The following is a 21,191-nucleotide window of genomic DNA, read 5'->3' on the forward strand; positions in this document are numbered from 1 at the left end:
GATCTTGTTTTTTTTTGTTTGTTTTTGTTTTTAACATTTGTGGTAGCTGAGTGATGCTGCCTTCCACGCATGTGTCAGAAATTTTAAAAATGGTCAGCGGTCGATAGAGAATAGAGATTCAGTTGCTTTGGTCTGATAACAGGGATTACTACAGAAAATGCGAGTGTTCTGAAGGATTTAATTCTGAGTGAAAAGAAGAGGAATTTTACTTACCATTCACATAAAAATACATATAAAATTCAGAGATCTTGAAATGCTTAATTACTCATATTTGGACACCAATTTTTGATCTGGGATGCAGAAAATGACTGAGGTGGGAGTTCTCCATGCGCATGTAAATGTGCGGCAATATTCAAAGATTTTCTAGTCCTGCTTCAGCCACCTGCTTTGTGGGAAAATGTATGGATCAATTAGCTGTGCTGATATTTACAATGACAGAATTCAGTGACTGAAAGACCCCATGATGTTCATACATATTACTATTACAAGAGTACATAAAAAAAACATGATGCAATAGCTGGGCGGCAAGTTCAAAGGCTTTGACCGGCAGCCAGGTGGGAAAATGTACTGATACTTACAGTGATTGAATTCAGAGTCAGTAAGACCCAGAGATGTACATGCGGTCATTTATAAAAGTACATCAAATAAACAACTTTAACTTTCGTTATTGTGTTCAATTCCGAATGTATTGGAATTGGTAGTGGACTTGACCTCAGAATCAAAACATGTTGAGACTAAGACAAAATCCCATTCGTAAATTTGGATAAGTATTTTGGGGTTAAATGGCAGACTTATGAAGATTGTAATGAGATTCAGAAGAGTGCTAAAGCTGCTAAGTGTAAGAAAGTGTGTGATGCTTACCTTAGTGTTTGGAATAAGTCCTTACTTGGATTGACAAAATTCAGTATCACTCTGATGTATGAAGAAGAGCTATTTAAGAGGTACATTGACTGACCATACTTTATTTTAAAGGCCCCTCACCTTAGCTCGGTTAGTTCTAGTGTTGTAGCGAAATGTATTCATGAAGACATCGGTAGCTAGGCCTAGTTTTGATATCAGTTACGTTGACAAACAAACTCTTGCCCATTCCCAAGCATATGTTTTGATAGCTGATTGACCATTAACCTTTTCCGAGTAAGGTAGCAACTATCAATTTCCTGCATGATATCCTTTGATGATAATACAACCATGTGTTTTAAGATCAGAATCGGTGATCTGGATATATATGAACTGCCTGTTTTACACTATTTTGTCATAAAAGTAGTTCGAAACTGTAAGTGAACTGGTAGGCCTTACGGGAAATAATGGCAGACTTCACTAGGTCTGGGATGTACCAGTTTATTAGATTGTCTGTTTTTGTAAATCATCGTGCAGATATTTTCAGAAAAATATAAAAACCATTGAAATCAAAGCCATGGTATTATTTTATTAAAGATTTAACTTTAAACTGCAAATTATGTAGGTCAGAAACATATAGGACAATGCTATTTTGTGGAATTCACGAGATGCACTTTAAGGTCTAAGCTATTTTCTGACCTGACACGTATTTGCGAAAATACGGGGAGAAAACAGCAAATCAGATACTATTTAACCATTGCCTAAAATTACTACAAGGATGTAGACAAACAAATAAACCATAAATTTGCAATCCTGTCAATGGACTTTTGTAATGAAGTTATATTAAAGTGAGTGATTACATTATGAAAAGATCTCCTTCTAAAAATAGATGCACTCACTTCTGTGTTGATTCTGTAGAATAGAAGGGACTGCAACTTTTGATGGTGGATCTCCTATTTTTACCAAAATGGGAGTCCTGGATGCCTAGTTTTAAAATCCTAGCAAGACCTCTGAAATTTCAGGAGCCACGCAACAATTCATCTTGTATTATTCAAATGCCTTATCTTTCCCAAAAGGATAATAACTTTTTCCTTTTTCTCCGTACTTTTAAGATTTTTTCTTTTTCTTGTAATCGAAATTTACATATATACGAAATTTTGGGAGCCACACCATGACCATGTTATATCCAAATTCATCTTATAACAGAGCGTACTATAGTGGGGTAACACTATATCTTTTATGGCATTTAGATTCAGTCATTCCTTTTGAATTCCACATATTTTATGGCACTAGGTTTCAATCATTCATTTTTAATTCCACATTTTATGGCACTAGGATTCAATCATTCCTTTATAATTCCACATTTTCTGGCATTAGGATTCAATGATTCCTTTTGAATTCCACATATTTTATGGCACTAGGATTCAATCAACATATTTTCTGGCATTAGGATTCAATCAATCCTTATTAATGGCATATCTTTTATGGCCTTAAGATTCAATCATTCCTTTTGAATTCCACATATTTTATGGCACTAGGATTCAGTCATTCATTTTTAATTCCACATTTTTTGGCACTAGGATTCAATCATTCCTTTCTAATTCTACAAATTTTATGGCATTAGAATTGATTCTTTCCTTTATAATTCCACATATTTTATGGCATTAAGATTCAATCATTCCTTTTTATGGCACATCTTTTATGGCATTAGGATTCAATCATTCCTTTTTATGGCACATCTTTTATGGCATTAGGATTCAGTCATTCCTTTTTCATTGCACACTTTTAATGGCATTAAGATTCTTTCAATCTTGTTTAAGTCCACATCTTTTATGCTTTATTATTCATTGGTGCCTTTTCAATTGCACAACGTTTATGGCATTAGGATTCAATTATTCCATTTTAATGGCACATCGTTTATGATATTAGGGTTTAACCATTCCTTAATGTTTTTATCCAGTGATTGCTTCCCTTGTTTTATATGGTACCTTTTATCTCATTATTTAGTCCAAACTGGTGACCCAGACCAAGGGACCACAAGTCAAGGTAAGATTGCATTGAATTGTTTAGATGCATGATGATCTTAGTCAACTGCCGTCTTATTAGTAAAATTTCAACTTTTGGGCATTAATATGTCATAGATATAAATACAGGAAAATTCATTCTTTATTATTTATTAGTGTCGTATTGTTGAAAATAGATTGAAAATTATATTTACTGTATATACTCGCTTATAAATTGAGTCCAAGTGCAAATAAAGAGGCCCTGATCGATGATTGCATAAAGTGCCTGCAGATCAGGGTCTGTGTTATTTGCTCTACCGAGTACTGCATGCAAACTGCATAGACCCAGATCTGCTGGCACATTATGTGCTGGCATGTCTGAGTCTATGCAGTTTGTAGTTTGACTTGACTTGTAAGAGACTATAGACAAAAAAGTATGAAATTTTATATCAGCTATGATTTGTCCCCACCAAAATGCAGTAATTATTTGTTTATTCATTTAATTGTTCAGACAACTCCATATAGTGTTTGATGATTATCTTGCCTTTTATGGGTTAAGGAAATCCAAATATTTTAAATTTATTCTTTTTCAATATATTGCATTTCTGCTGTGTTGGAAGATTTTTTTTCTATGATACAGAGACTATGTTCCCTTGGTCTATTGCATTTTTCCATATACATAATCTATTCCACTTTACTATTGCAATGTACCTGTATGACTTAGGTGTCTCAGTTAAAATAATAATTTACAAGTCTGAAAATTAGTTTCTTAGCAGAAATTTCCTGATATCTAATTTAAGTTTTATAAAGCCAGTCCAACAATAAGTTCTGTTGCATATATGAGCAATTCCAGTTGTTTCTTTTTAATTGCACATTGTTGTTGTTGTTGTTGTAGGGTTTAATGCCATTTTTCAGCACACAATATGCTATACATGGCAGCCAGCATTAGTGGTGGATTAAGAACCCGGGAAAGAACCACCGACCCAGGAGAAGCTACTGGCAAGCTTTCTCACATACCCACATTGGCTGAATCCAAGAGTTGAACCCACAGAGACAGAGGTGAGATGGCAGTGATCCAAAATGGAGAGCGCTTTAGACCACTCGGCCCTCAGGACCCCTTAATTGCACATCTTTGATGGCATTTTGATTCAATCATTCCTTTTGAATTCCACAAATTTTATGGCACTAGGATTCATTCATTCTTCTATAATTTCACATATTTTCTGGCATTAGGATTCAATTATTCCATTTTAATGGCACATCATATATGATATTAGGGTTCAATCGTTCCTTAATGTTTTTATCCAGTGATTGCTTCCTTTGTTTAATATGATACCTTTTATCTCATTATTTAGTCCAAACTGGTGACCCAGTCCAAAGGACCACAAGTCAAGGTAAGATTGCATTGAATTGTTTAGATGCATGATGATCTTAGTCAACTGCCATCTTATTAGTAAAATTTCAACTTTTGGGCATTAATATGTCAAAGATATAAATACAGGCAAATTCATTCTTTATTATTTATTAGTGTGGTGTTGTTGAAAAGAGATTGAAAAATTATATTTACTGTATATACTCGCTTATAAATTGAGTCCAAGTTCAAATAAGAGTCCCCTATGTATGATTGCATAAAGTGCCTGCAGATCAGGGTCTGTGTTGTTTGATCTACCGAGTACTGCATGCAAACTGCATAGACCCAGATCTGCTGGCACATTATGTGAAGAAATGAATAGGTTTGTGCAGTTTGTAGTTGGACTTTAATTTTGAGAGAGTATAGACAAAAAAAAGCACAACATTTTATGACAGCTATGTCTTTTGCCACCAAATTGTAGTAATTATTTATTTATACTTTTAAGTAGTCAGACAACTTCATATAGTTTTTGATGGTCATCTTGCCTCTGATGGGTAAATATGTTAAGGAAATCCAAATATTTTTTTTTTCATTTTCATAAATAGCATTTCCTGCTATGTTGGAAGATTTTTTTCCAGTATACACAAAGTCTGTTCCCTGTACTATTGCATTTTTCCATTCACAAAACCTGTTCCCCCTTACTATTACATTTTTCCATCCACAAAATCTGTTCCCGATTACTATTTTAGTTATTTCTTGTTAATTGCACATCTTTGATGGTATTATGCTTCATTCTTTTTAATTGCACATCTCTTATGGCATTAAATATAATGTAATTTATATCACAAGTGGATTTTCCTTGATGGAATTTGATTTCTATGATTCCACATTTTGACAGGGTTAAATCACTTAATTGGTTCAACATTTGCTCATAGCATTATGGATCATATCAAAATATTCTAATCTTTTATTGAGTTGAGAACTTTCATGACCATGTTATTCTTTCTTGTTATTGTACTTATTTATACTCACTTTGTCTCTCATTCTAGACAGTGATACAAATGCTGGTCCAAATAATATACCCTATGAAGAAAGGTCAAACCATGGTAACATCATGCCTATTACATACTTGGAAATTATATAGTATTTATATGCTTTGAGTTTATTTTTCATCTCTGATGATACAGAATATTCAGAACTGTTCATGCAGATTTCTTTTCTTTGCTTTGGGTAACAAATATATACAAATTTGATCTGTTAATGAAGATTAATTACACTAAGATTTAGGTCTTAGGGTAAAAAATGTCATATTAAAATTGTATCCCCATCAGTATTTGCAAATATGAACAGTTGCTAAGCTTGTCCATTTAAAATTCTCAAAGTTGGAATTACTGAAATTATAGAAGAAATTTTTTATTTTCTTAATATGCTATGTGTAGATTTTAGTCATATAGAATTTAAAGAATTAGAAGCCTGTGGTCATTTTCAGAACTTAGATCAAACATATTTTGGCAAGTGGTTGATTATTCCTACATTTGTAATGAAGACATTCGCATTTAACCATAAGACACACTGTCGCAGAAAGCCCAAATAAACAAATGCATCTATCGCATACAGTCATATAAATTATATCATGGACATAAGCAAACATTTATGTTAGCAAAACACCAAGAGGGCATTTTGCAACCATAAAATGTGCACATTGTTAGAAACAAGGCATAGGATGTTAACAGCGGTGTTGCATGTAATCAGAATGGCATGGTGCAGAAATAAAACAGTCTAGCAAACACCATGTTGCAGCACCATCCTAAAATGGTTTGTGGGAAACAGTAAAGCACAACAGAGAACTAAATGGGAAATACAGTGATCCCTCAGTTTTAAGTACTTCTGTATGATGCAATCCTTAATATAATACAGAAGTGGTCATGGATCATTACAGTGCTCCCAAGATCACTCAAAGTTTCATGTGCTTGTCATCATGGCTTTTGCACACATCACATACCTTCCTTAACCATTGAAAGGATGCTTAGAAACTGATCCCCATGTGGTGCTGTCTCTTCTTAGGAAACTCCGCTGCCAACAGGAATGCCTTCTCTTGCTTTCACCTCATTTTTCAAGGGATTCACGTAGAGAATATAGAAAGTTCAAGCCTCAACATTATATGGAAAAGAGGACTGTTTACCTTCATCAGACAGTGCTCCAGTGGCCAAGTAGTTAGATAGTCTCCCTCGGATGCGTTAGGTCATAGGTTCGAACCTCGGCTGAGTCATACCAAAGACTTACAAAAATGGTACTAATAGCTACCTTGCTAGGTTCTCAGCATTAAGAGGTTAGTGTTAGGACTGGTCTGTCTGGTGGCAGAATAATGTGACTGGGTGGGACACTATGCTACATGTCTGCAGCATGATGCCCCAGTACTAGACATCACTATAAACTGCCACACTGCAGACATTATAGCGATATGACTGAAAAATTGTTAAAGCTACATTAAAAATCCAAATCACACATGCACACCTTCATCAGTGGACAGTTTAAAAAAAGTGAAGTGCCCAAATGATCAGGATAAAGTGCAGATCAAAATTTGTACCCAGCTGAGGGATGGGAGGGATCTGATCACACACAGCATTAAAAAATCTTTTGGTAATCTGGTTTTAGTTTGATAAATTGGTAAAGGGCAAGCAACTTTAAAATGTAGGCCTTTTCTCCAATTTTTGAACCATCTTTATATAAAAAGTATAGGATGCTTTCATTGCATTTTAGTTGGAAAAACAGTGGGATTGGTAGAGGACTTTTTGTAATGGAAATGATCAAATATTTTTTGAGGCCATAATAACCAAGGTGGTGTTTGGAACATATTTTTTTTAATGCTGTCAAGATTGATTTTTGCTTCACCTACTAGACGAGGGCAAATTCATATACAGAAAGGTGGTATAAGATCATACAAGGTATGGACTTTTTGTCCTAAAGATGTCACTATGTTTGAAATTACAGGATAGTCTTGAAATTTGTAATGCTACTTTTCCTGAATGGATAGTCCAGACTTGGGGTTTGGGGTTTATTTAAAATATATGACTTGCGGATTTCATAAAGGAGAATGGTGCTGTTGAGACATCCAATACTGTGACAGCTGCTAAACCAGCCATCATGAAAATAGTACTGTTGTGACTTCTCTGGGGGGAATGGATAGTAATATTGATATAAAAGACTAAAAGACATGGCATGTAGATGGTGCTGAATGAACATTTTCACTGAAGGACTTGTCCTAAATAAAAGCTGTGCTGATGTGACGTTCAGTATGGCTGTCATGGTAGCCATTTTGAAATGTTCATGCAACTGATGCTGATCCATCATCAAATATGGCTACATTATAAGATTCTTACTCTAATGGATTTGGGTTTGAAACCTGCCCAGGTCATGCTAGGTTGGCAGCCTTGGTGTAATCTTGGGAACAGCAATAGCTTCCACTTCATTGACACACAGCATAACCAATAATGTGTTAAAAGTGCCTTTAAATTGGACAGAAAGCATTCTGCCATTGTGGCCTTTCAGATTTATACGAATAATGCAGATCATCCTACAAATATGGATGCTGTTACAAAACATAAGTGTCCAAGGACTTTTGTAAAGTATAATGACCGAATTCGACAGAAAAATATGCTGGTATGGTGGTTTTTCAGATTTGCATGATCATCAATAACACACTGTAAAATATGTGCTGTTACTAAATATAAAAAACTTTAAAAATGACTTCCTGTAAATGGCTGAACAAACTTTTGGCTAAAATTAGCTGAAGTAATGTTAATCTGCCATCAAATCTGGTGCCATTTCTAAAAATAGAAAAGCCTTCAAGCAACTTTTCAAAACCACTAAACAAAATTCCACTGAATTTGACAGATAAAGTCCTAGGAAGGAGATCTACCAAGCTTATGCAAATAATGACAATTTTCCATCAAATATGGCTGCTGTTACTGAAAATATTAAGCATTTAAATAACATCCTTTCAAAAGCCATACAGCAAAATTAGACCAAACTTTGATTTACTGATGCATTCTGCTGTCATGTTAGCATTTCAAAAACTAGTATAAGTTATGATGTTGATATCCTGTCAGATATGGTTGCCATTTCTATGAATTGATAAACCTGTCAAAAGTTGACATTTTAGAAATCATCTTGCCATAAAGGTCTTTGAATTTTGTGCAGTTTGCAGGGGTCAGTCATCATATATTATTGGTATTACCAGAGCTATAAACATTTTGATATAACTGCAAACATTATAACAAGATTTCTTGTTTATTATCCACAGACTTTAGCCATGAACATTGTAATACTGTCTATTTGTCCATCAATCTTTAAATTACCTAGTCACATTGTGTATTTTCCTAATTCTTTAGCAGTGTATACCCATCTCCCTATCAAATCATTCCATTGTCTGTCTGCCTGCCCATCAATCAGTACCTTGCCATATCACCTTCTATCCTGCTTGGTACACATTCATGAAACTTTTTAATTGTGTTTCCTTTGGATAACCATATATATCAGAATGTAATCCTTGGCTGCAACCTTAGAATACTATGGGAGGGGGTTGAAAGGTGAGACATACACAAATTTCAATGAAAGTGACAGATTATACTTAATAACCCCTAGGTGATCATTTGCAGGTGGATTTGGCTTAATAATTCTTAGGTCATTGTCTGCAGGTGGATTATGCTTAATAACCCCTGGTCATTGTCTGTGGGTGGATTATGCTTAATAACATAGATCATTGTCTGTGGGTGGATTATGATTAATAACCTCTAGGTCATTGTCTGCAGGTGGATTATGCTTAATAACCCTTAGGTCATTGTCTGTGGGTTGATTATTCTTAATAACCCCTAGGTCATTGTCTGTGGGTGGATTATGCTTAATAACCTAGGTCATTGTTGGTGGATTATGCTTAACAGCCTGGGTCATTGTGGGTGGATTATGCTTAATAACCTAGGTCATTGTCGGTGGATTATGCTTAACAACCTAGGTCATTGTTTGTGGGTGGATTATGCTTAATAACCTAGGTCATTGTCTTTGGGTGGGTTATGCTTAATAACCTAGGTCGTTGTTGGTGGATTATGCCTAATAACCCCAAGGTCATTGTCTGTGGTTGGATTATGCTTAATAACCTAGGTCATTGTCTGCAGGTAGATTTTGTTTAATAGCCCCTAGATCATTGTCTTTGGGTGGATTATGCTTAATAACCTAGGTCATTGTCTTTGGGTGGATTATGCTTAATAACCTAGGTCATTGTCTTTGGGTGGATTATGCTTAATAACCTAGGTCATTGTTTGTGGATTATGCTTAATAACCCCAAGGTCATTGTCTGTGGGCAGATTATGCTTAATAACCTATGGTTATTGTCTGTGGGTGGATTATGCTTAATAACTCCTTGGTCATTGTCTGTGGGTGGAGGTGAGTAGCACATACATATATAGGGGGATTTGGAATATGCAAGAAAAAGCTAGGGAATTTTTATAGTGAAACTTTAAAGTCAACATGTGCATGTTTTGATTAATAAAGCCATCAGTTTTCATGGTTTTTGAGTTAACGAATTAATCATCTCTTTAATATCTCATTTTTTCCATTTCAGGCATCAGTAATTCATTACTGACAGAACTGGCAAAAGATCTCATTCCAGACGATATGAAGTTCTTTTTCCGATATTTATCAGGTCTGTTTCTCTGTCATATAAATTTGTAATGCAGCAGATAACTGAATTAATGTTTTGGAATGAACTACATAACTGAGTTTGAAAGTAGCTTCTTATGGGTCAGTGGTTCTTCCTGGGGTTTTCCAGGGTTTTTCCTCCACCAGTTATACTGGCCACCATGTACAGCCTATCTTGTGCTGAAAAAATAGCATTAAAACCCTACAACAACAACAACAACATAACTGGGTCAAAGTTTTGGAATGAACTACATACAGTACAGCCCTGATATAACGCGCCCCACTATAATGCAAATTCAAATATAATGCGGTCATAGCGTGGCTCCCAAAATTTTGCATATTCATTCGCACATAAAAAATAAAAAAAATCTTCTTTAAAATATATGAAATAGTGTATAAAAAGGTATTATCATTAGAGGGAAGAGATTGCCTATGAATTCGAATTTAATACGATCGTGGTGTGGTTTCTGAAATTTTAAATACATATGCGTGTATTTTTCTCGTACCGGGAAAGAACATATTTTTTTAAGTATGAGAAATAGTGTGCAAAACATTTAATATCATTTTGGGGAAGAGTTTGCATATGAATTTTAATATAATACAGTTGTGGTGTAGCTTCTGAAATTTAACAATATCACCAGGTTCTTGAAGTGTAATACCAAATAAACATTATCGGAAATGTTACTTATTACTGGTCCATGAGTAAAGTTAGTAAGTCGCCTTTGTAATTGTTTTCATTTAATTCTGTATACAATCGTTGCTCAAACAATAGCTAATGTATTTCTTCTTTAACTGCATTCACAGTGTGTTTACCATTAATTTAACTGATACAAAATTTGCTTCATTTGGTAGATAATTATTTATTGTGATCATGAACTTCCATGAACTAATATAATTTAAATTTTTTAATGGTATGTATATATTTATGTATCTATGTATGCAGATAGATAGATAAACATTGTTATATTAAGCCATACACAATAAGTAGCAATATCAAAGAATAAAAAGAAATATGATTTAATGCTGTAATATATTTAAATATATTATTCAGTATCAAGTAGCTTGTCCATAGCCTTTTACAGGTCCTCGGGCGAAAAGCCCTCAAATTCTGTATAACTATCATCATCCATATTGTTTAATTGTTTGTCATTTCTGATCAGCGCATTTTCACTTCCGCTCAGATTGACACTGATGCCACACACCTTGAAAGATTTAATTATTATTGTGCACTTTTCCTTCAATGTGTCCATGGCATTTACATCCCAGTCCAATACAGTCTGTTTGCTGGCTGTCTTGATCCATCCGTTGCTGCTTTCATTAAATGATATTAATGCATTTGTAGCATCCCTGATGTATTCCGTCCATCTGCGGCGGAGGTAGCTCTTAACAGGTTTATTGATGCTCACATCAAGAGGTTGCAATTTGGATGTGCAGTCTCCAGGTATTATTGCTGGCACAACGTTTCCGTGCTGCAACTGTTTCTTCATGTCATCAGTGATGTGAGCCCGGAACGAGTCCATAACTAATAGTGATCGCTCTCTTCTGGTGAATGGCAAATAAATTTCTTCAATCCATCGCAGCATTAGCGTTTCGTCCATCCATGCTTTCTCTTGAACTGCGATAATCCACCCTTTTGGAGCATTCAGATCTAGCTGTCTCTTTCCCTTGAAAATAATCATTGGAGGTAATACATTGCCAGAACCTGCAACAGCTAGAACAACAGTAATGTGTCTCTTCTCCGCGCCAGTTGTACGAATCAGAACGCTTTTCGTTCCTTCTTTGTCCACCATTTTCCCTGGCACAGGTACATCGGTGTCTCATCCATGTTAATAATAAACTTATTGTCAAACTCGTCCTCCTCATGTCTATCCATCACAAACTTGTGTAACGAAGCAATCTTTTCTTCCAAATCCATTGGTAAACGTTGGGCAAGAGAGGTCCTGCTTCTGAGCACAAAGTCATGTCTTTTCATGAAACTCTCTCCCCATGAATGACTTTTATGGAATTTGCTCTCCGGAAATTCTGTTGAGGCAAGCTCCTTGGCATATATACATATTCCCTCAACACTGACTGGCATTTGTAAGTCACGTTGAGTCAGCACCCATTGAGCTATCTTATCTTCCATAGCTTGTCCATATGAAATGGGTTGTCCACACTTAGGCAAATGTCTGTTCAAGTTCAGATTGGCAGAAAAGTCAATTTTTATCCAGGTACTCACCATGGATTTCGGAATCTTGAATTTTTCTGCTGTAGGTCTAATTCCCAGACATTTTGCTTTGTTAACAATATCCTGCTTTTGCTTTAATGTATAAAGTTTATAGTGACCCTATACAGAACTGGGTGGAGCACTCTCTGGTTCAAGATAATCAGACTCGTCATCTAGAGCAGCTTTCTTCGTAGGCGGTTCTTTTTGTGATGCATCCTCAGAATCATTAATTCGATGTTGCTTCTGTGGGTGGCCTACTGGCCTCTTTGGAGACGATTTCGGCAAGGGAGAGTCCCTCCATGAACTAGGCAGTGCCTCCTCGCTTGTTGCTTAACGTATGATAAACGTATCCATCAAAATTATTACAGTACTAACAATATTATGTTTCACAACGACAGCTATCCAGTATATAAACTTTTGATAGTGGTGGGTATTTTATTTACACTTTATATTTTAATAGCTTGATTCGGCTACAAAAATATAATTGGTTGTTGGTGTAGACATTGTTACACATGAAACCACATCAAACAGGTGTGACAGTTATGGCTTTGATTAGAAACCATGACCCCTGCTTTATATCATTAAGCAATACATTGGGAGTCGGTATGGATTAGTAAAATTCATTGGCATTGTGCAACAAAACAAACCCCTCATCCCTGAGGCATTATATACCAAGGTTTAAACATAGTTATTGTTATATTGGTAGTAAACCTCTTTGTAGACGATAAATATTGATTGTGGGTGCGAAATGTTTGGTTACATCGTGTGCTCTTTTAATGAAATCCAGCTGGCTGCATTTTATTTCCGAACACACATGTCAAAGAAATCCCAGTTAAGTTTTATTATTAAAAATTATCACCTAGACACCTTGAAATCTCCGACATACCGGTACATCAAAACAATCTTTGAGCAATCAGTTGTTTGAAGTCAGCAAGCTCTACTCATTTTGAAGCTACCCTCGGCTAGGTGGGGAGAAAAAAAAGAGAGAACCACAACAAATAGACCACCTTTATTTTTAAAAAAAAAAATACCAACATATTAAACACGCTGACTCGTATATTGCAACTTGCTTGTTATTTTTACCCTTCCTATGTGTGCATACAACACTCATCCCATATGGAGCCTCTCACCTTTGGTGCTCAAAGATTAGCCATCATACATGTACCGGTATTTCTACTCTCGATACTAATGTTTCTGTCATAAATATCTTAAAAATTATAATTCCAAAATCTTTTTATTTAGTTTGCATTAATATCTTAATTACACAGAAATTAAGCTTGCATGTGTTGGTAATGTAGATTTTAATGATCATCAATTACACTGGTCAACAGTGAAATCATTACTGACTTGAAAAGGCCCTAATCTGTAGTATTTTGGTGTGCCGAACACGAATATAACCGTGAAAAATTTGTATTGGCTCTCGTTTTGAAGATATTCATATACCTCATTTTCTATGTTTCACTGTGTAAATTTCTCCAGTAGGACTGCAGCAACATCCGGAATAATGATGTAACATTGCATAATACCATCATGCTCACATCATCCACAGTTGATTGCATCATTTTCTGATGCAATGCAATACTAATGCCATGCGGCTGCTGAAGTAAGTTGACGTCAGCAGTGTACTAGACATGTGTAGGCCTATTATACTAATGCCAGGCGGCTGCTGAAGCTGACGTAAGCAGTGTACTATATAAAGCCCAATCAGATAGGTTCAGCATTTAAAATATTTTAGACGTTGTGCGAGACAGTTCAAGCTACTGTTACATAAAACTTATTATTTTATCCATTTACGTACAATAAAGAACAGTAATGCCTCGAAAGTGTGTTAATACCGCGGACAATTTTTGCTATATTTGTGGGGAAGTGACATTTGCCAACCAGAAGAAAAGTATCAATTCTCAAGTGAAGAAGGCATATCATCTTTACTTCGGATGCAAGGTTGGTGACCAAGACAAGCCTTGGGCTCCGCATATATGCTGTGCTACATGTACAACACAGCTTTCACAGTGGTTGAATTGCAAAAGGTCATCAATGCCGTTTGCAGTCCCAGTGGTGTGGAGAGAGCCAAGCAACCACCTAAATGACTGTTACTTCTGCTTGGTTCCTCCTCTTTCCGGCGGAATAACGAAGCGAAAGAAGTCGAGAATAGTCTACCCAAACATTCCGTCTGCATTGAGACCAGTTCCACATGGTGAGGGACTTCCTATTCCAGAACCTCCAGCAGAATATTCTCTTGATTCATCTGACGAAGACAAAGGTGAGTCGACCTGTTCTTCTCCTGGTCCATCAGCATGCAGTGATCCAGATTTTCACTGTGGTGCATCATCAACCCCACACAGAATAACACAGGAAGAACTAAATGACCTGATTCGTGATTTGGACTTATCAAAGAACAAGGCAGAATTGCTAGGATCAAGACTCCAACAATGGAATCTTCTAGAAGAAGATGTCACAATTACTGCATATCGAAAGCGCCACCAGCAATTGGAGCCTTTCTTCAGAAAGGAAAGTAATCTGATATTCTGTTCCGATATTGAGGGCCTCATGAATGCTTTAAAAATCACTCATGACCCACAAGAATGGAGACTATTTGTGGACTCTTCGAAACTGAGTCTCAAGGCTGTGCTTTTGCACAATGGAAACATTCTTCCATCTATTCCAGTAGCGTATGCTGTCCACATGAAAGAGACATACGATAAATTAAGGCAGCTACTGAATTCCATTGAGTATAACAAGTACAGCTGGCACCTCTGTGGTGATTTGAAGGTAGTTGCCCTTTTAATGGGACTGCAGCAAGGATATACAAAATACATGTGTTTCTTATGCGAGTGGGATAGCCGAGCAAGGGAAATGCACTACATGAGGAAGGAATGGACTCACAGGCAGAATGTAGCCATTGGAGAGAAGAATATCCAACACCCAGCTCTGGTTGAGGCTCAGAAAATCTTGCTACCACCCCTTCACATCAAACTAGGTTTGATGAAGAACTTCGTGAAAGCCATTGACCGGACTTTGCCAGCATTCCGATACCTGCATGAAAAATTCCCTCGACTCAGCGAAGCAAAGATTAAAGAGGGAGTTTTTGTGGGTCCTCAGATTCGAGAGCTTTTCAAAGATGACCGGTTCAACAACTTGCTGGAAGGTGACGCGAAACAAGCATGGAATGCTTTTCGCCTAGTTTCTACAAACTTCCTCGGAAATGTTAGGGCAGAAAACTATAAGGAACTAGTAGAAGACATGTTGATGAAGTATAAGAAACTTGGCTGCAATATGTCTCTAAAGATTCACTTCCTTCATTCCCATTTGGATTTCTTTCCTAGCAACTGTGGTATTGTTAGTGATGAACACGGCGAACGTTTTCATCAAGATATCGCAACAATGGAACAAAGATACCAGGGAAAATGGTCCACTACAATGCTGGCTGACTACTGCTGGACACTCCTCAGAGATGCTCCCGAACAGCTGTACAAGAGACAGGCGAAGAAATCTAAGATGTAGTCAATGACTTGATTTTTTATAGGTAGGCTATTACAGTTGACCTTTTACTATTGGAATGCATTTCGTTATGTAAACATTAATTTCTTGCAGATTACAAAAAAACTAGAGCCAATTTTGCAATTTGACTGTCATATTCGTGTTCAGCACATAAAAATTGATAAGAATTGACTAATTTTATTTCAGTAACATGACTTTTGTAAAAATTTGTTGTCCAGTGTTAGCAGAGGGTTAAACTGTGGATTGCAAGATTATATAGTAATATGGCGGTTCTTTTGGAAAATACGCACACAATCGTGGCTCTAATACATGTATGGCTGTGTTTTCTGGTAGATGGACATGTATCACATAGACAAAATAGGCAAGTAATGCCTGATTTTCATTCATTATCCTTTCCGTGGTGCTTGACAAAATACTTGTTTTACTTCATGGCAGCACGTTGTCGTGTGTGCTAATGGTAACTTCGTTACAAACATTGGGTGGGGGATTTATCTATCTTCAGATGTATCTTTTCGGACACCTAATTAAAGAATTTGATATGTATTCAGACGACAAAGAAAGTAATTATATGTTGCAGTCCGAAAACATACGGTAAATACAGTAGTTTGCAAAATGTTTATTATCATTTTGGGGAAGAGTTCGCATACAAATTTGAATCTAATACGATCGTGGCTTCGCCTCTAAAATTTAACAATTTTCCAGATTCTTGAAGTGTTATGCCAAAATCAACATTATCTGAAATGTTACTTATTACTGATCCATGAGTAAAGTCAGTAAGTCATCTTTGTGATTGTCTTCAATTAATTCTGTATACAATCATTACTCAAACAATAGCCAGCAAGTGTTTCTTCTTTAACTGCATACACAACCAAGCAGCAAACAGTGCGGTGGTTGATAAAAGATTCTCACAATTTAATAAACATTATTTAAAAAAATGAAAGCTGCCAGGATGTTTGCTAGGCTTGGCGGTCTTATTAGACGCAATCCGTCGACCAGTAAATGTCATATTTATTAGCTTGAAATTGAAAGAGTATGAAATTGTACATGCGTTCAGCTTAAAAATATTTTTAAACGTGACTTGTGACCACTGCACGTAGTTCTCAGGTTTTACACGGGTATGGTGTTTGTTTATGAACTAGTTATTAATTTCCTAATTTTTATAAAAATATTTTACCGTTATGGAAAAGCAAGTTCACAAACACAAGTTGTTTTCTGCACTTTGCGCAGTGAATAGTAGTTTTCACACGTCTTTTTCGATATTTACAAAATCGGAAGTAAAAATTATATGCACACTGACAGCTTGTGTTGATTGTTAATTATTCTTGCATTAGTCATTCAAAGGAATAGGCATACGAGCATTAATTATTGGAAATTTGCAGTGGATAAATGTACACAGAAACACATATGAAAAATTTTAGCAGTGTGAAATTTGTACAGACACTGTTCATAGACCCTGGAACGTAATGAACCGTACAAATGCTTTGTCTTTCTTAACCTAATTTTGCTGTTAATTTTTTCCATTGAATTCAGACACATAATGATGTTTGACAAAATTATTGGATAGTTTAAATGTGTATGCAGTTTTGCAATGGAATTACATATATTACGGATTGATTGTAAGCCCCGACTGTATGATATCAGACGGCAAGTAAATGGTGTTGATACTCTGTTCATGCTGTATATTAGATGTTGAATTCAGACACAATGATCTGGGAATTTCTTTAATTAAATATTGTAAATATGTGTGCAATTTGTTAATGGAATTACATGCATTATAGATGAACTGCATGCCACGATGACACTGAAGTAAACAGTGTTGATACCCTATTCATCATATACATTAGACATGAATACACACATATGTGCCAATGAGTTGTTCTCTGAAAAAAGTAAAATACTGTAAAACCCCGCATTAATGTAACCCCGATATTAAAGCGATCCAATTTTTCAAACCCCAATTATCGCTTTATGAGGGGGTTATACTGTAGCTCATTTGTTTTTCTTCATATTTGTTGTGTTCGTCAATGTTAATCCTCCTCATGCTTGGTACATTGACTTGTGCACTACTAATATCTTTAGACATGGTCCATTGACTTGTGCACTACTAATATCTTTAGACATGGTCCATTGACTTGTGCACTACTAATATATTTAGACATGGTCCATTGACTTGTGCAGTACTAATATCTTTAGACATGGTCCATTGACTTGTGCAGTACTAATATCTTTAGACATGGTACATTGACTTGTGCAGTACTAATATCTTTAGACATGGTCCATTGACTTGTGCAGTACTAATATCTTTAGACATGATCATTGACTTGTGCACTACTAATATCTTTAGACATGGTCCATTGACTTGTGCAGTACTAATATCTTTAGACATGGTCCATTGACTTGTGCAGTACTAGTAACTTTAGACATGGTCCATTGACTTGTTTAACACTAATACCTCTCCATCTGTAATTTCCTACATTTGTCCTCATCCCAGGTGGTTCCTGTTGAGATCATCTTGGTACAAGCTCTACGTGGTAATCACAATGGTGTCTCTGTTTATTCATTTATATGGCTGTAACTTTATCTGTCCGACAGAATTCAACAATAATAACTCTTTGTGTGTGTGTGTGTGTCTGTGTTTGTCATTGTCTGTTCATCTAAATATAACTACATCTGACTGACAGAATTCAGCAGTAATGACACTCTGTGTGTCTATGTGTGTCAGTTTCTATTCACCTATATAACTACATCTGTCTGACCGAATTCAGCAGTAATGACAATTTGTGTGTCAGTGTCTGTTCATCTGGATATAACTACATCTGTCTGACAGAATACAGTAGTAATAACACTGGTGTCTCTGTCCATCTGTTTTGTATGTCCATTCATTTGTCCACACCACAGATTGTATGGTTTTTATAATCACACTAGTGTCCATCTGTATTGTCTACATTTGACTGACAGAATACATATGTGGTTTATGTTGAGACTACCATGGTGGAAACTGTATATAGTATAATTTCCTACATTTGTCCACACCCTACATTGTAGTCCCACTGGTGTCCCTATGTGTTTCCATCTTTAATTTCCTACATTTGTCCACACCTTACATTGTAGTCCCACTGATGTCCCTGTGTGTTTCCATCTTTAATTTCCTACGTTTGTCCACACCCTACATGCTAGATTAATCTCAGTATTATTGATTCTTTTACATTCCTTTTATTTCAGTATCATTTTATCTGACTCTTTTGGGTTTAAAATATAGTTTCAGTACGCACTTGTCTTTAAGCAGATAAATGCCAGAAGCATTGGAGTTAGGCTGAGCATGCAGGCCATTGCCACATTTTTGTTTGTTTTCTTTTTTCTAATGACAGCTAATAACAGTCAGTAACAACGTTCTTAGGCTAATACATTGTGACATGTATGGGTAATTAAAGATCTATAAATGACATTTTATTAACATTAACTATTGTGACCATACATAAAAGTATCAGGATAGATGTTGTTTCACAATTAAGATGCATAGAGATCTCTGTCACATCAGATGTATCACAACAAAATCATATCTACATGTAGAATTTGGAATGGTGAGAACATTATAGCTGTTATGCAAGATACGTATTCATTCATTCAGTTTACTTTCAGTTTCAGATGAAGAACTGGATGAGGCTGAAATAAACCACCCCAGGAGTGTGAGGGAGCAGAGATATAAGGTTCTGCTTGGTTTGAATCGGAAAGGCAAATTAAATATGCCCAACATAATTCAGGGATTTGAGAAAATGGAGAGAAAAGATTTGGTTAATAAATACAGAGAAATGTCTGTTGAAATGGAGTCCAACTGACTGGTTTGTAAGTAAAGAGTACATCTTATGTTAATCATGATGCTAGTGCCTTTTCCACTGGATACTATGACACTGTTTGTCTTTAACTGGACAGTAAGTAAAATGAATATCATGTATGATTCTATCATTTTCCAGTGCTTTTTAAGTGAGAGATTGTGATACCATATGTCAGTCCATAACCAAATTGCCTCCTAAGCCAGTTGGTGTAAATTCACAACCTTGAACCATATGGTGACAACTTGTGAGAGGGGTATGGATTTGGTACCTTTCCTTTGGGGTTCCAGGGAAGTTGTCAGAGGTAAAATATCTAAGAATTACAGTTACTTTAACCTTTTAAAATCATTTTTGACCAAACTGTATTTTTATGAGGAGGGCTCACACTTAATGGATTTTGGGTTATGTCACTTGGACCATGGTTTGGAGATGGGGATGTCTAGGGCCTAAACAGGATGCACAATATCTGTTATGCATTTTGGGTGACCTTATGTCAGGGTTTTAAGCTTGGATAGAGTCAGCATTCTGGAGGGGATGCATAATAATATTTTGGATGATGACCCAAAGATCCTTGGGTCAGTATCTGGAGTTACAGGAGTCTGACTCATGCATACCTCCTGAAGGGCGAACCTCAACATGAGTGTGTACCCTGGCAGTGTCCACTGACAAAGGAGCACATTCTTGTCTGGTGTGTCAATTTCCACCCAGTGAGACAGATATATTTTGATGTGAAGAGCTTGAAGAAACTGTGCAACAACTTACCACCAGAGAAATTATTGGAATTTTGAAGGAAATGCAGTTATTCAAGAAATTTTAATCACGTTTTAAGAGATATACAAGCGCTACCTTTATCTGTTATTTTATGTACAGTTTATATCATTTTTACATCTTTGCAGTTTATACTTTATCTTTGTTATAAATTTATCTGGAAGGCTTGCTGATTTTTGTGCAATACATTTTTACATTTTTGAAACATAACCTTTTGCTTTGTGCTGACATGCCATAAAGCACTACTACAGTACTACCCAACTATGTCGACATCACTTATGTCAACAAGTCGTCTATGTAGACAAAAATACAAAGTCCAATTCTTGCAGTCTATAATTACTACCAAACATGTCATGCTTATGTCGACATCAAGTTAAAAAATAACTGTACATGTCGACAGAAGCCCTAGGTCCCAGCTTGAACAAATTCTTTGTTTTCTTATCGTTTATCTTCACAAGCCAGCAGTTATTTGATTGTTGCTCCCAGGCTTTAATTCTGCTGCCGCAGAAGACATATGTTTGGCCTTCTGAAGTTTGTTTTTGTGGCATCTTCAACATATAGCATGTTGCGCCCATCATCAGAACAAGCCAGCTACAATCTTTTGCAAAATATTGCACCCCTCATCAGAAAGGTCAGTTACAATCTTATAAAAACAACGCACCTTTCATTAAATGAAGTAAGAACCAAATTTGTATAAAGGCAGTGAAATCTGATTGATTGTTGTATTTTCGAAGGTTATCAGAGATTGGAACAAATTAATTGTGTTGTGCAAGTTTAGTTTTCTGTTAGGATAAAGTAACTTTATGCTTACAATGGCAAAGACCAGTGGCATTTTCAATCTGCGATGGTTTGACCAGATTTTTTTTCACAATCAAGCTCATTGGCAATATCGGAAGAAGCACATGGACATTTGGAAAAGTTTCAGCATCTCATACCAAGAGAACAACTTTCAAGAATAAAACAGAAGAAGCTTGCATAAAATTCTGAACTACCTGCATCTTTAC

General features: G+C 36.0%; 1 protein-coding gene across 1 annotated transcript in view; it reads left to right on the top strand.

Annotated features, from left to right (window-relative positions):
* The window catches only part of LOC149771190 (uncharacterized), a 188,140-nt gene that overhangs the window by 153,535 nt on the left and 13,414 nt on the right, over positions 1 to 21,191 (top strand). Inside the window, exons 16-19 of the mRNA XM_089948755.1 lie at positions 2,845 to 2,883; positions 4,196 to 4,234; positions 9,809 to 9,889; positions 19,229 to 19,432. Coding sequence (XP_089804881.1) covers positions 2,845 to 2,883; positions 4,196 to 4,234; positions 9,809 to 9,889; positions 19,229 to 19,425 — 356 coding nt within the window. The 3' untranslated portion in view covers positions 19,426 to 19,432. The remainder of the gene's footprint in view (positions 1 to 2,844; positions 2,884 to 4,195; positions 4,235 to 9,808; positions 9,890 to 19,228; positions 19,433 to 21,191) is intronic.

This window comes from Sinohyriopsis cumingii, unplaced genomic scaffold (genome assembly GCF_028554795.1).
Source record: "Sinohyriopsis cumingii isolate HCF-2022 unplaced genomic scaffold, ASM2855479v2 utg002073l, whole genome shotgun sequence".
NCBI classification, from domain to species: Eukaryota; Metazoa; Mollusca; class Bivalvia; order Unionida; family Unionidae; genus Sinohyriopsis; species Sinohyriopsis cumingii.